The sequence below is a fragment of the Gavia stellata genome, chromosome 20 (genome assembly GCF_030936135.1).
Source record: "Gavia stellata isolate bGavSte3 chromosome 20, bGavSte3.hap2, whole genome shotgun sequence".
NCBI classification, from domain to species: domain Eukaryota; kingdom Metazoa; phylum Chordata; class Aves; order Gaviiformes; family Gaviidae; genus Gavia; species Gavia stellata.
In genome coordinates, this window is record NC_082613.1 from 13,233,367 (window position 1) to 13,247,513 (window position 14,147).

General features: G+C 46.4%; 1 protein-coding gene across 2 annotated transcripts in view; it reads right to left on the reverse strand.

Moving 5' to 3' along the window:
• Nucleotides 1–503: 503 nt before the first annotated feature.
• PPP1R16B (protein phosphatase 1 regulatory subunit 16B) overlaps nucleotides 504–14,147 on the reverse strand; it is a 41,500-nt gene continuing 27,856 nt past the window's right edge. Inside the window, exons 2-10 of one of the 2 annotated variants that reach the window (XM_059827318.1) lie at nucleotides 11,178–11,248; nucleotides 9,088–9,233; nucleotides 6,782–6,885; nucleotides 6,347–6,471; nucleotides 4,181–4,306; nucleotides 3,753–3,828; nucleotides 2,576–2,705; nucleotides 1,631–1,799; nucleotides 504–1,025 (exon numbers count right to left, since the gene is read on the reverse strand). In XM_059827318.1, coding sequence (XP_059683301.1) covers nucleotides 504–1,025; nucleotides 1,631–1,799; nucleotides 2,576–2,705; nucleotides 3,753–3,828; nucleotides 4,181–4,306; nucleotides 6,347–6,471; nucleotides 6,782–6,885; nucleotides 9,088–9,233; nucleotides 11,178–11,248 — 1,469 coding nt within the window. The remainder of the gene's footprint in view (nucleotides 1,026–1,630; nucleotides 1,800–2,575; nucleotides 2,706–3,752; nucleotides 3,829–4,180; nucleotides 4,307–6,346; nucleotides 6,472–6,781; nucleotides 6,886–9,087; nucleotides 9,234–11,177; nucleotides 11,249–14,147) is intronic. The other variant, XM_059827319.1, reaches the window with a different exon arrangement.

The following is a 14,147-nucleotide window of genomic DNA, read 5'->3' on the forward strand; positions in this document are numbered from 1 at the left end:
CTGTATGGAAAACAGCTCTGTCCACTCTTGCAAACCCCGTGTGGGGGTTGATCTCCCCTCCACAATATATGCATCACCCAAGAGCAAAAATTCAGGTCTGAACTGTCACCTTCCAGAAGCGTGGTGACTTACAGCAAGAGGCTCAGATGCGAAGACTTTAATTCAGATCCTTTCTTCATTCCAAGGCATCTCATGACTTCCCAAGGATGGGGAGGCAGTGCACCATACCTTCTTCCCCAGGGAGCAAGACTAGGGCGACTCTTTTTACATCATACTGATGCGTATCCCTTCCTCTCCTAAGAGCCTTGCTCCACCTGCATTACTCATTCAACTGCAATGGAAGTAATTGGCAGGGTAAAGTACAATTCAAGATGAACGAGGCCGCCGCAGTCAGGATGTCCATAACCAAATTCTCCCTTTGGAATGCAAACAACCTAGCCGCTACGATGGATCCAACCAGCCCACCCACGTCTTGTTTCCTCTGGGGTGAGAAACAGATGAGACTAGGAAATTCTGCAGCACCCATGCACCTTCTCTTCCATTTCCTCCATCGGAGCTTTGAATTTCAAGAGGGGTGGATCACCACTGGACACTGTGTAATACACTGAGGTCCCATTGGAGCTGTAGGGAGAAGTCCTGGATCCGATTAGGTGTGACTTGGCCTCACCCCCATTCTCAGCAACTCCTCCCATGCCACTGCCAAAGTGGGTGCTGAGGAAAGGGTGATTGAGGAGTTTGGCTGCAGCCCGCTGCCGCTTAAGTTCGGAGAGTGTTTGATGGTTATGCTCCTTGTAGGCATCCCAGAACTGCTGCGTGTCAGGGAGCCCGGGGTTGCCGTAGGGCAACACGTGGCCTGGATTACTGTCAGGGTCAGCGTGCATACTCCAAATGTCCCCGTTGGAAAAGGTGTACTGGTAAGTGCTGGCAGATGCCATAAGTCCATTCTGGAGGGGCATTTCAGAGTCACACTGGGTGCTTTTGTTTGCTAACTCCGGAAGGAGGGAAGAGTTCTCCAGCACTGAATTCTGTAACAAGATGACATGAAAGAAGAGCATCTTCACCTGTCCCTCATAACACAGTTCATCCCTGTGACAGCTTCCTAAGCCTGCTCACACTAAGCCCTTCCACCAGACAGGTACTGCAGCACAAACATTGAATTCACCCACTAATGGGACCCTATAATGCTGTGAGCCCCAACCAGGAGCTGGTTCCCAACCAGGAACATGGAACGTTAACTCAGAAGGACTCGCTTACAAAAGAAAATATATAGAGATAAGCATATTACTGTAACATGACAATAACTGAATTAAAAATGAATAACTGCAAAACAAGATTACATTTTTTTTGCGATTACCAGTTTGTTAGCTGTAAAGAGAAATGCGCACGCTATTTTTTTCTGAACTTCCTGGTTCACTAGGGCCACTTCTCAAAACTATGCAGCCGTGAATCCAAACAATCTTTCCATGTGAGTGGGATATCCCAGTTTATACCAAATGAGAATTTGGTCTTTTGCTTACATCTGATGGATGAGGTATAGGAATTTTTCAGCCATCCCAGGGCACCCTTTGCTATTGAACCTGCGCTACCAGCCCTCCTCGGTGACTCCCATAATACAGAAGAGATTCCTTACGGGGTCTGTATTCTCCTGGTCAGACCGAGTCTCCCCAATTTCTCCAATGAGACCCGAGTTTCTGCCTTCTTCTGCTGCCCCCAGTTGCTGCCAGACGATGGCCTCTTTCTCGCACTCCTTCCTGTAGAGGTTTGTTCGGTCCGAAAGGCTGGCCCTCCTCACCACCTTCCTGCGGGACAGGGAGAAGGGGCATCGAAGCCGTGAGCAGGACATGACATTTCCTCTTACCCTGTAGCTCTTCTCACCTCCTCCTCGCACTTCACAGCCTCTCTCACTGGAACAGAACGTGAATTTAGCTTGCTGGCACCCACGCAAAGCAAAGGCACTAGTGTGGATATTAAAGGTGGGAGGAATTTTAAGGAGTTTTAAAGTAGTACTGCAAATCTGTGTTAGATCTCATGCAGCTCACCTAATGGATCTACCCTGTAACCAGTGGAGTAAATGTAGATGGAAAGGGCCCACAGGCTGTTTAGGGAGTTTTGTGGTCTGCAGGACTGCTTTGGCGTCTAGTCATCATCGTATAAAGACCTGTGCAAACTGTGTCTGAGCCCAGTATCTTGGCCATGAGACATATTATTGAGAAGCTCAAGTTAATCCGTTTTAAGCACTGATTCTCACACACCAGTGGTTTAACAGGGTAAATTCTCACCACTTGGTCCTGTGTTTGGAGCACTTCTTAAACCACAACAGTGCAAAGCTATTTTCCCCCCAAGAAAAAACACCGCTTTCTAATGAAAGAACCACTCTTCAAAGGAGCTCTGCCTTCAGCCACCGAAAGTCAGCTTCTGCCTTTCAGAGTTCATTCAGAAAGGACAGACGGGCTGTTCTCCGCACGCTGGCCACAGGGTGCTCTGCAACCACATCTGGGTGGCCAGGGTGCTCTGCAACCACATCTGGGTGGCCACCCTAACGCACCGAGTGACCTGCAGGGAACAGCGCGCTTACCCCCGGCTGCCAGTGCTGGACGTCCTTCGACTCAGGGAGGATTTATGCCTCATCTGAGACTTCATGATCACATCGTGTTTGTGTTTCAACTCCAGAAGTAATACTTTGAATTCCTCCTCTTCACACAGATCTACAGCACACACAAACCAAGCCATTAATCAAAGGGTTCAAATGTGGTACCATTAACACCATGTTACTAAATGCACCTTCTTAGTACATACAACTACAAATGCTAGGAGGAAGAGAAGGGAGATTTAAGGAGAGCATGCTTAGGCACTTTCAACAAATTAGGGGAGGCAGAATGGTTTGGACACCTAAACCAGAGCAGAAAACAAGAACTACTGATTGTGACGGGGGCTCAGCTTTGCAATGATCCAGATGTTCAGCTAGGTTTTGTCCCATCTCTGCAGCATGTTGTGCCTTTACCCATGAAAGGGAGAGAGATATACTGACCACTGTATCAAAGCTTCAAAATGGGAGGAAAAGAAATTTCTGTAATTACCATACTGCGGCTCCCCTGAATACAGCATTTTTACTTAAGCCTCCAAAATGAAAAAGAATATAGACAAAAGCAAAGCAGATCAGGGTAGAAGACAAGAACTTTCAAAATAAGGATGCACAGATTTTTCAATTAATGCTCAGAAGACCTTTTGCCAAAAGAAAATGTGGCACAAGGTTATACTACACATGGTCAGATGCTAGCACTTTGGCATTTTTATTTCCAATCTGTTCCAAGACTTGTGTGTGCTTGTGCTTTCTCTTTCCTCCCCAACCCCTTATAGCTTACCACACTTCATTGCATCAAAGCAAAATTAAGACACCCAAGTCTTAGGGCTGCATTCAACAGCTGCTCAGGTCCAAGACTACAATGTAAGAGGAGAGAGACTCCCAAGCACAGGTACAGAGGGATAACATGAGTGGAAACACACAGGAGAAAGACTTAGTACTTGAGAAATTTCTTCTCCCTTCTTTTTATGAGCAGGAAGAAGCTTTTTCAGAAGTGACAAAGTAGGCACTTTAAAAACTTCAGTCCCAGTTAAAGTAACTGCAACTTTGATTCTAAAGACACCTGAAAAATAACGTTAATGCTTCTGAAAGCACAATGTGAAGACTCCAGCATGCTTAGGGGGAAAAGCTTTTCTTAGCGATCTCTTTTTTTTAAGCTTAGTAAACTCACCTATTGGCATCTCATCCAAAGATGTCCTGGCACTCAAACTAGCCCCATGGGACACAAGCAACTCAGCCATCTGCATCTAAAGAAAGGGAAAGAAAGGCAAGCTGACAGAGGTGTTTTGGGTAATCGCTTTCCTCCTCAAAGCTGAAAAATTGGAATCAGATAAGAAGCAATGCCATGCACACTCAACTTGCCTCAATTCTGGTACACGTGTGATGTTAAACGTTGTTCCTACCATTCAACTGCATAGACATACTCTCCCCGAACTTTTTTAGCAACAGGTTCTTTTTGGACCCCCAAGGACCTCATCTGACAATGTCCAGAGAGTCCAGCCCTAGTACAGGTTTCTTCCATTTACAGAGTACTCCACAATTTCTCCAGGCAGAAAGAAATGTCACCCTCATACATGACATTTGCAACAAAATCATTACCTGTCCCCAGAAAGCAGCAGCATGAAGAGGTTCCCAGCCGTCCCAGTCCTTAACATCCAGGCTTGCCCCCTGGTCAAGAAGGACTTCAGCTGCATGCAGATAACCATTGGCTGCAGCTATATGCAGCTAGAAGATAAGGAACAGAGCGTGAACCACCTGCAAGGACCATGAATGGTTTTATACACCAAGTTTCAGTAGAATTTCTTGGATAACGTCTGAGTCTAGATCTAGACATTTCACATTTGGCAAATGCCATCGGGTCAAAAGCAGGTTGTTCCTGTTACTAAAACTCAGTATTACCTGCATATAATTCTGTTTGGAGAGGAAAGTGCTTAACAGTTCTTAAAATAACTTACATATATGGGTTAGAAAAATAATGTCTTCATATTTTAAAACAAGGGCTTTTAAGTGCTTCCCAATCTGTAGGGAAACAGCACCATCAAAACACAAGCCTGCAATGGACAACATCATCCACTGTAAACTCTGCATTCCTCATGCCAGAAGAATGTCTCTTCTTCCCACTTAAGTGCCGTGGATGTGATTTTTTTGATCAAATTTTCAGCCTGCTTTAGTCAGGACTCCCTTCGCGCAATCGCACTTCCACTCACACCATAATTGCTTTCACCATTTGAAAATCAAAGCCATTTTAATCCTTGGCTACTTTTAGTTAAGGGAATACAATTTTTCAGATATTGGCTTCCAACTACAAACATCACTTTGGAGACATCAATAATAGTCTCTTTTAGACCCCCACGACACTTCATGTCTGTGAATATTTTCATAATTGTGGTCTGCTGTTGCATCGCTGAGCAAAACATTGACCTATGCACTACTCTGAAGGTATGAACTCCACTCAGAGCTCATCCTATTTCAGCTGTGCTGAAGAGGAGAATTAAAGCTTCTTTTCAAAAATTCCCATGTGGAGTCCACCACACAAAGTTAAACCCTCATCTGGAAATAAATTCTGATGCTTTCTGGCAATTCAGTTAATTTCTATGTAAATATTATGGCACTGGGTCATAACCTCTAGAGGCCATATGAATTAACAAGGAATCACTTGGGGGTGATATAAAAAGGGAAGCCAAGAGGTCTGCTTAAATTTTTGTATATAATCCTTGTTAAAGGGAAAAACGTGTTAAAAAAATAAGCTGCAATAAAAGCTTCAGTCATCCGAGTTTATCTTGGAAGAAGCCTGCTCTCCCTGTACACTTCTGGTATATGCTATAGGTGACAATTTAGATCAAGAAACCTGAATGCACTGCCATGGTCTGGCCATCAAACAAATGACACCAAGTGGTCTGGATATCTGTTATGTCTGGACCCAAGCATCAAATGACCAAGGTTATATGAAAGTCCCAACACGTATGACAGTGTTACTGAACTTCCTGTAAGCTGGGACTGCTGTCCACAGGGGTTTAAGACACACATTTGCAGGTGAAAAAGAAGGGAACAGGGCTAGGATTGCTTAGCCTTCTCGGTCTCTGTCACATCAGATGCCAGCTTGCTTTGCGCTGTAGGTTTGTCCTGAGTGCTTTCCTCTGCCCAGGGGCAGATGCCATCCTACATGAATAAACACAGCACTCCATTGACTCTGTATGAGCCAGATGCTATGCAAAGCAGAAAGAAGAGGAGGCAGAAAGTCTCCAGAGTGCCCAACACCAGATCCTGCTCCCATGAAAACCAGAGCACTCTCACGTCTCCTCCATGGGAGTCAGGTCAGACTACAGGACTAGCGAGAAGCAAAACGTTACTGGGAGGTCTTTCAGTCCCATTTCCTCGGAGGTCAGCATAAGTGCTATGTTCTGCAACTCTTCGTCACAGGATTTCTTGCACCTTTCTTTGGTAACAGCCACTGTCCGACAGGACCCAGGAGCTCAGCAGCCTTGCTGCAGGACCTGAGCTGCTGGACAACTGACAGAGCTCAAATGAACAAGGGCTTCGCTTCAAAAAGGGCAGGGTTAGATACTAAGTTATGTCACCTGTACTCATAGACAGAGCCTGTTCCTACGTGACAATAAACTAAAACAGGGAAAAAGATCAAAATAGTTTCCTCACTCCTCTCGGTGACTTGTACGTGTTGAGTTTGTATAACTCCTGCCACGGGGCAGGTTTCGTGACCTACGGGCTGAAGGAAGGTAAAAGTGAAGCCGCAGCAGTTTCACTCACCAGTGTAGCACCTTGGGCATCAGTCCTGTTCAGGTCTTGTCCAGTTGCAAGTATGTCATGAATGTCACAGATCATGACCTGCTCTGGAGCAGCCCGCATCTCATTGATCCTTTCCTGTGTAATTCCTGTTAAAATTCCAGTTATAGAGAGAAATGTTGGAAAGGGTCTTTGTCTCCAGTGGTTGTGTAAAATTAGACCTATGATTCCTGGTTAAAAAGACCTCACATCCTTTTCAGAGGCTATGTAGCTGAGGGGATTGACAGCTGTTCTTTTATTTAGGAATCAGAGAAACTAGATAGAATCAGGTTCCAAGAAATTATGCCATGCAGCAGCTCTCTGCTTTTCTCCAGAGGCCAATCAAGAACTGAGAAACAAGGTAATTTTTAGTACTATATTGACCCATTTTTGTATTTTACATGAAGTCAGTCTCCTTACCTTGATAGGCCATGCAAGTCTCAATGACATCCAGAGTTGGCTCGTCTTCACAGAGGTCGTACGGCATGTTGCCATCTGCATTCACTGCCAACAAGTCTGCTCCACTGCAAGGAGAAAGCAGAGTTACACAAGAAAGGACCTTAGCCATCCTAGAGCAGACGGTCCAAACACTGGGATAAATGCTTAGCAAAAACTAACTGGGGTTTAACAGTTGCCCAAATGTCACCAACATTTGTGTGAGATGAGAAAAATTTGAAGCAAAGCCAAGGAGCTATGAATGGGGAAGATAAATTCCAGAAGTGGATGAAAGGCAGCACGCTACACCTCCTTCATGGGCTGCAGGGCACATGAGCCACGGAGCCGTTCCTGTCCTCTCCTGATCCTGGCACTGGACAGACTGGCAGCTTCTCAATGATAGAAGTGATTTATTTGCTGAATTTCTGGATAACAATGCCAAGCAACTACCAGGTGCTTGTTATCTGGGCATCTGGCAGTCCTTCAATGAAAAGTTCGCAAGGACCAGAAAAGTTGGGAAAGATAGGGGCTGAATGGTGGAGGGAGCCTTCCATCTAGCCAAGGGCACGTTGGCAAAAAATAGTAATAAACAAAAATCCTGTCAACTGGTGAGTTTTTCTTTCTGATTATCCAAAAGCACTTCTCTAAGTGCTTTAGTGACCTCCGGGAGGTCACTATTTGGAAGTAAAATTGCCAGCTAAATTGATCACTGTCCCCATATTCCCACATATTAGAAAATTTCCAGCACCTTCTGAACTGTGCCATTTTAGCTAGCTGTTAAATAGTTACAGCTGAATTCTGATCTACCTTGACCGTTACCAGCCATGGAAGGGCAGCAGACAGTATCCACTTGCATTTAGATTCCTGTTTCTTTATTTATTTTTTTCCCCTCTGCCTGAGCAGAGCAAACTACATCATTGAAATTCACATTTGCAAAGCACCAGCATTAGTTTAATCAGCAAATAAAAAAGCAAGGAACTGGACATCTTTTGTGGGCTACTCCTTCTGATGGTCTCCAAGGGTTCTGGGTCCCATCACTTGTAACATTGCCTTCAAAGGCAGTGTTTAACCAGTCATTTGATATGTGACACCTCCTGTAAAGGACAACTTTGGTTGTAACAAACAAATTAAATCACCCCATTCCTCAAAAGTCCAGGGGAAGACTCTTTCTGAGCATGGGATCATGACATTAGGCTACTAGAGTCCAAATTTGCTGGCAACTACTCAACACAGGGCAGTCTATGACAACTAGGGCCATAAACTCCAGTTCCTCATCTTGCCACCCATCCCCATGACACTCCCTTATCTTCAATTAAGAGTCAGGAATGCACTATATTGTTCCACATTTGTTTGCTCCATTTTTATGCCCCCCATCCAAAATTTTCCTAATCCAAGTGGGAACGTCCTCCAAGGGATGATTGTTTGCATCCTCTGCTCCACTTCCTTCATTACACGGCCAAAGAAGAAGGGCCAAATTTTCAATGCTAGTCTCCCAGATGACGGCATCACAGGGAGAAGTCTCCCTCCCCGAGGGAGAAGCACACTCTGCTCTCCACACCGTCACTCTGGGAAATGGAGGAGAGGGCTCCACATAGAGTCAGGACTTCACAGCAGGTGCTCATTAAATGCTGCACATGGTACAGCTCAAAACACATCTGGCTTCTTCCTCCTCACCGGCAAGTCTAGGAAAGACTTGAGCTTTAGCGCCTTGGTAAAGGCAAGTGGAAGGTCCAGTGCAAGCACCCTGTGTCACACCGCTGGGCAGCAAATGCATTACAAGCAGCTAACCGGTTATTAATTAAGAGCCAGTAAGACAGGTCATGAAGTTTGCCCAAGTATTTGAGCTATACAAACATGCTGCTGTCCTCCTACATCAGTGTCTCTTTGACTATGGCTGGAAGACCTGAAGTCATGTTTAAGAGCTTGAGGGTGGATCCTGCTGGCTGCTCCTATTTCTACCCATCCAGCAAGCATGGCTCAAGAAGCACAAACACAGACACACACACGCCAGAACACAGTCAAAAAGTGGCAAATTTTGGCCCAGTCTCCAGAAGCTTCATGAAACTGAGTCATGTCACCTAGGGTTTTACTGTGTCTCCTCAGCCTTTCTGCTCTTCCTCCTCCACCCCCTTCTCCCCCAAGCAGGAAGGAGTCCCATGAATAGCCTGAAAGCAGGGAATAATCACCACCTCTGCAATCTCACAAGGTACTAAGCAGTCTCGGTTTCCATCTACAGAAGCTGTGGGTAGAATCAGATCTGCAGAAAGGGATGGACACAAAAAGGCACCTACTGCTGGATGAGGATCTTCACCAGGTTGATATGACCACATGTAGCTGCTGCATGCAACGGAGTCCACAGCTCGTTGTCCTTCGCGTTGACGTTGGCCCCGTGGTTGAGGAGAAGTTTGACTATCTCTTCATAGTTGTCTATGCAGCACTGGTGAGGAAGAAATGCAGACAGATTGGGTCTTTTAAACTTTGGGAAGATGAGGGCTCATACGTCCTCAGTTGTATCAGGGTACCTGGATGTGGAGACATACTTTATCCTGCATTGTTTGGCAACAAGCATCTCCAACAGAGTTAAACACTAAATTGAGCACAACCAGGTCAGAAAGGCACCATGCAGAACACCTACACTGGACAGACTGTTTTACAGGGCCTTCTGGACTGGGGGCAAAACCAGTAGGGAACAAGAGCAAATATGTGCACAGCTTCTGCTCCACTGGGTCTTCCATATTCAAGAGCAAACATAGCAGAAATTCAGCGTAACCAGTATAACCACATACCAAGGGATGAGCTGACAAGCTGACATTCCCTTTTCTTAGCGAAAATCCCACACACTGACATGTGATGAGTAAAAATCTTCCCAGCAGCTCACGCTACCTACCACATTTATCTGAAGAGATGCAAGTTGAATTCCCAGAATTATGAGGTACTTCAGAGGGCACCTTTCATTTCCTGAAAAAAATCAGCATCCTCGATGCATTTACACCACAGTCCCAGAGGCAGCCTGCAAGAAGGGCCTCAACCGCTTTCCTTTGGGGAAGGTGGAATTTGCTCGTTGATCCACCTTGTGCTCAATTCTTGACATGAACGTATGTGTGATAAAGACACTAAAATAAGATTCATTCTTGTGCAGGAAGCCTGTTCGTGGTCTACGCATTATTGCAGACCCACATGGGAGACTCACAGCTCAGCGCTGCAGTATGAGCTTGTAATGGGGCTGAATTACACCCCACAACAAGCATTTTAGCAGCTGAGTGACAAGGACCCTTTATGTATTTCTATTTCTGTTTACTATTTGTATATGGAAGTGAGATTAAAATCATGCCTGTCGCATGATGCAAAGTTCCCATCTCAACTCCCAAATGCACCTTTACAATAACTGATCCTTCAGTGGGGAAGGTGGGATTCTCCATGGCTTCAGCAGCTAGGGGGGAAAGCAATGAGGCTGTCAGCGTTTCTCCGTGTGCAGAATAGCATCTCTTTGGAGAGGTGGTGGTGGGGACCTTTTATTCTTCTAGGAGCCAGTTTGCATTTTTAAGCAAACATCCATCCAGCTTTGAAGAGAGCAAGCGACTTGCAGAAGAATCCAAAAGCCCAAGTCAATGGGAGCATTTACAGCAGGGACTAATGGCGAGAAAACCACGAGTCCCCGTTCCCGTTCCGCCCTCGGAGTGAGTGTGACAACTGCGCCACTGTTTCGCGGCAGCGGAGGCGGCAGCTGCCAGGCACGGCGAGTCCCACGGGCTGACTCTCCTGACGCTTTTGCACTGAAAATCAGGACTCATGAGGAGGGGTGGGGACGGGGGCCTTAGGAAGAAGAATAGAAAATCCCTTATGGGATCAGTGCAGTGGCTTTGAGGAAGGACACAGACTTACACACTACTATGGCAAGTCTATTTTACTGGCGATCAGCTGCTGCCATCTCACACAGCCTTTTGGAAGTCCCTGAGCCTGCAGGGAGCAGCAGCGGGCTCTCCAAGCATCCTGTGCATCATTTATTTAAACCAGTTTCAAATCTCATAGGTTGCCAAAGTCTCTAAATTTGAGTTAACCAGCTTTAAGAGTTTACAGCCCAGCCCTGCAAAGGTTAAAGGGTGGGAGCAATGTTGTTCACGTCTGAAATCCAGCCCCGATTCCTGAGCTCTTATTATCACTGAACAAAGCCGGGATACAGCAAGAGAAGGGTTTGAGCTCAGTTTGCTCCCCAAGAAACAGGATTGCCAGCACAACATGGTGAAGTTTCACTGCATTAACTGAGCAAGAAAATGAAATAGAAGAGCTCTCCCCCTTCACCCCGGCAGGTCTGCTCAGAGGGCAGCGGGACGGTGCGACAGTGCGGAGCGGCAGGGAGCTGCGACCTCTTCCCACGCCTCACCTGATGCAGTGCAGTTAATCCATCTTCATTGCACAGGTCTGGGCTGATGTTGCTCTTCAGCAAGTAACACACTGTACGGGAAGGAGACAGGAGGAAAGGAGTCAGATCAGTAATCCTTACACATCTCGTGCTCTCAGCTAGCCCTGGCCAGTTCAAGCCAAAGGCAACCTGCACGGTCAGGGTGTCCCAGTGCGGGCAGAGCCGCAGGAGACCTCGCAGCCAAGAGCCCAACGCTGGCGTGAACCCGCAGTCACCGCAGCGCCAGTGAGAAAAAGGCCTTCTTGGTTTTATCCAGCAGAGAGCACCAGCATACAATTTTCCCCCAACTTCCTTCCAAAGGAGACTGCTATTACAGCTATCATTTTTATAGGCTTGTGCTGGAACAATCTACATTTTTATCTTGTGCTTTGCAACATCTGAGCGTGACCTCCGCACACTGCAGCCCAGGAGAGCCCAAAGGCAAGCAGGGATTTTGGGGTCCTGAGTTACAACCGTAAGAGAGATCTCACTATGGGAGGGATAAGGTCTTGCCTCAGGAAATTATCGATCTGGGACAAGAAGCTAAATACGTTCAGGGGCCTGGCACATCTAAAATACACCGGGGTTGCTTTGGACACTTCACATGAACTGTTGGGCATTTGAAGAAAGCTTCCCAGAGGCTTTATTTTTTTTATTACTGCTTTGGAGGGGAAGGATAAGATTTATTCCATTAAAAAGCAAATTTCTGAAACACATGGAAAGCCATTAGCCCCTAGGTAAAAGATAAAGTTTGCTCTGAGGTACAGATCTTGCACGGGGTAATAGCCATAAGGCTGGCAGAGGAAGAAAATTAATAGCAACACCAGGAACTCTTCAAAATCAACACTGCTGACAGATCTCGATGATCTATACCCATCTTCTGTTGTTTACTTGCTCATTCCCTGCTTTTTCTCCAGAGATTTCCCTACCTAATGCTTTTCCTGCCTCAAATGTCACTGACAGCACAGGCACAAGCCGGAGGTTCATAATCATCTCCCTGGGGCCAGGGCAGCAACAGATATTCAAGTCCCATCTTATTTGATGGCAAGGATGCAACCATTAAGCGTAACCAGAGCTGCAAAATAAGGAACACTAACAATGCTAAAAAGGGCAATAACCATCTTCAGAGCTGGCAATCGAAAGGACTGCAAGGCCGGTCCCTCCCAAAGCATCCTGCAGCCTCTGCTTCTGCTGCTTTTGCCCGATCGTTGTCCCACTGTTAGAGGGAGTTCTTTCCCCAGCACATCAGGGCTGTCCCTGGGGACAGAGCACTTCTGGCGTCGAAAGTAGAACATGGAAAACATGTCCACAATGACATCAATGTTGACTTACGAAGCTTTGTTCAAAACATCTGGAAAATGCACTCGCAAGAAAGGCAAATAGAAACCAAAGTGAAATTTTGTTTGGAAGCCACCGGTCAGATGTTATCAAAAAGGAAAGCAAAACCAGACAGAAGTGAAATAAAACACTTTATATCACAGGATTGTTTTACCCGATTCAACGTGAATGCTGGAATTTACGTTTGCTGGAAATAATTTCAAGGCATTGACACCTGCTTGATGAAACTCATACAAAAAAGCAGAACACAACAAAGAACAAAACTCATCCCCCACCGCGGCGAGTCCAAAGAGTCTGAGTTTTTTCCAGCTCAAAGGCCAGTGCAGGAAGCCCACGCCTACACTCAGCTCACACCCCCCGACACTTGCATGCTTGACAGTAATAAGAGCGCTGAACCCCAGCCAGTATATCCAATTTAATGACTGTGCTTCTACTGTTCCTGGCCAGCCCCAAGCTCCTGCTCTCCTAATCCAAGCTGAGTGATAGGCGAGTCCTTCACCAGTGGATCTGGTTGTCTCTTATTTACTTTGGATGCTCTGCCATTAGGGTTTTAATTCAATCTCAGTCATTTAAGAGCCATTGTGTACTAATGACATGCAGCTCCATAATCATATTTTGCCTGATTATGGAGATTTGGACAAGTAGACGCTGGCAGATTAACCTTAAAAGTGCTGTCCCTCCATGGGAAGAAGCAGTAGCATAAATCCCAGTTTGTTACGGAGCATTGGGTTTTGTGTTGAAGGCTCTGCGATCATGGCTTGACAGAGCTTCTAAGCGTCCTTGAAGGGTTAAGATTCAGAGGAGGATTTATCTTACCCTAAAGCAGCTTTGAATTCTCCACTATCCCTTGCGGCAGCCCTCATGTTCGCAGTGCACCCCCCTTGGCTCCCATCTGCCCTCGGGACCGGCTGACCACAGCCCTCAAAACATTCCCCAGTATCTCCCAACACACCGAAGACTGACAACCGCAAGACACCAGAAAAGAGCACAGAAAAGCCAGGTAATGAAGCTAGGTATGGATGTGGTACCAATGAGTCCAGGCAAACATGACTTGAAGAAGAGATCAAACTCCTTTCCAACTAGTCCTAAGCTGAAATTTGCACCTCGGGGTTCAGCCAGGGAGCACAGGGCTGGGCAGCAACAAGTCCTGGCTCTTTTCTCTAAAGTCAGAGGGACGTTGCCTTCAGTATTCCTCATGCTCCAGATAACAAATCCCAACAGCTAGGCAGAATTCTCCAAGAACTGCAATTTCCTATTACATATGCCTCCTTTTACAAGTGAGGGAGACCCAGCATCCCACCAAGCTCGTAGCAGAACGCAGCCCCGATTCCTACCCACCACCCCCAGCAGCAGGGCATGGGGTGGCGAAGAGCAGCTTCCTCACCCCCCGCTCCCTGCGGGCAGACCTGCAGAGGGACATGGAGGGAGGACATGGACATCTTCCCTGTGCCCACTACCCAGGAACAGCTCCTTGCACACGGCCGGGAAGAACAAGTCCTCCTTTCTGATAAAATTCAGGAGAAATGTGCATTTGTGGGTTTTCCAGCACCTTAGGAATAGGAAAGTGGGGGCACAACTGTGACAATTGCAGTGCTGGAAGCCGGACCCTCAGCT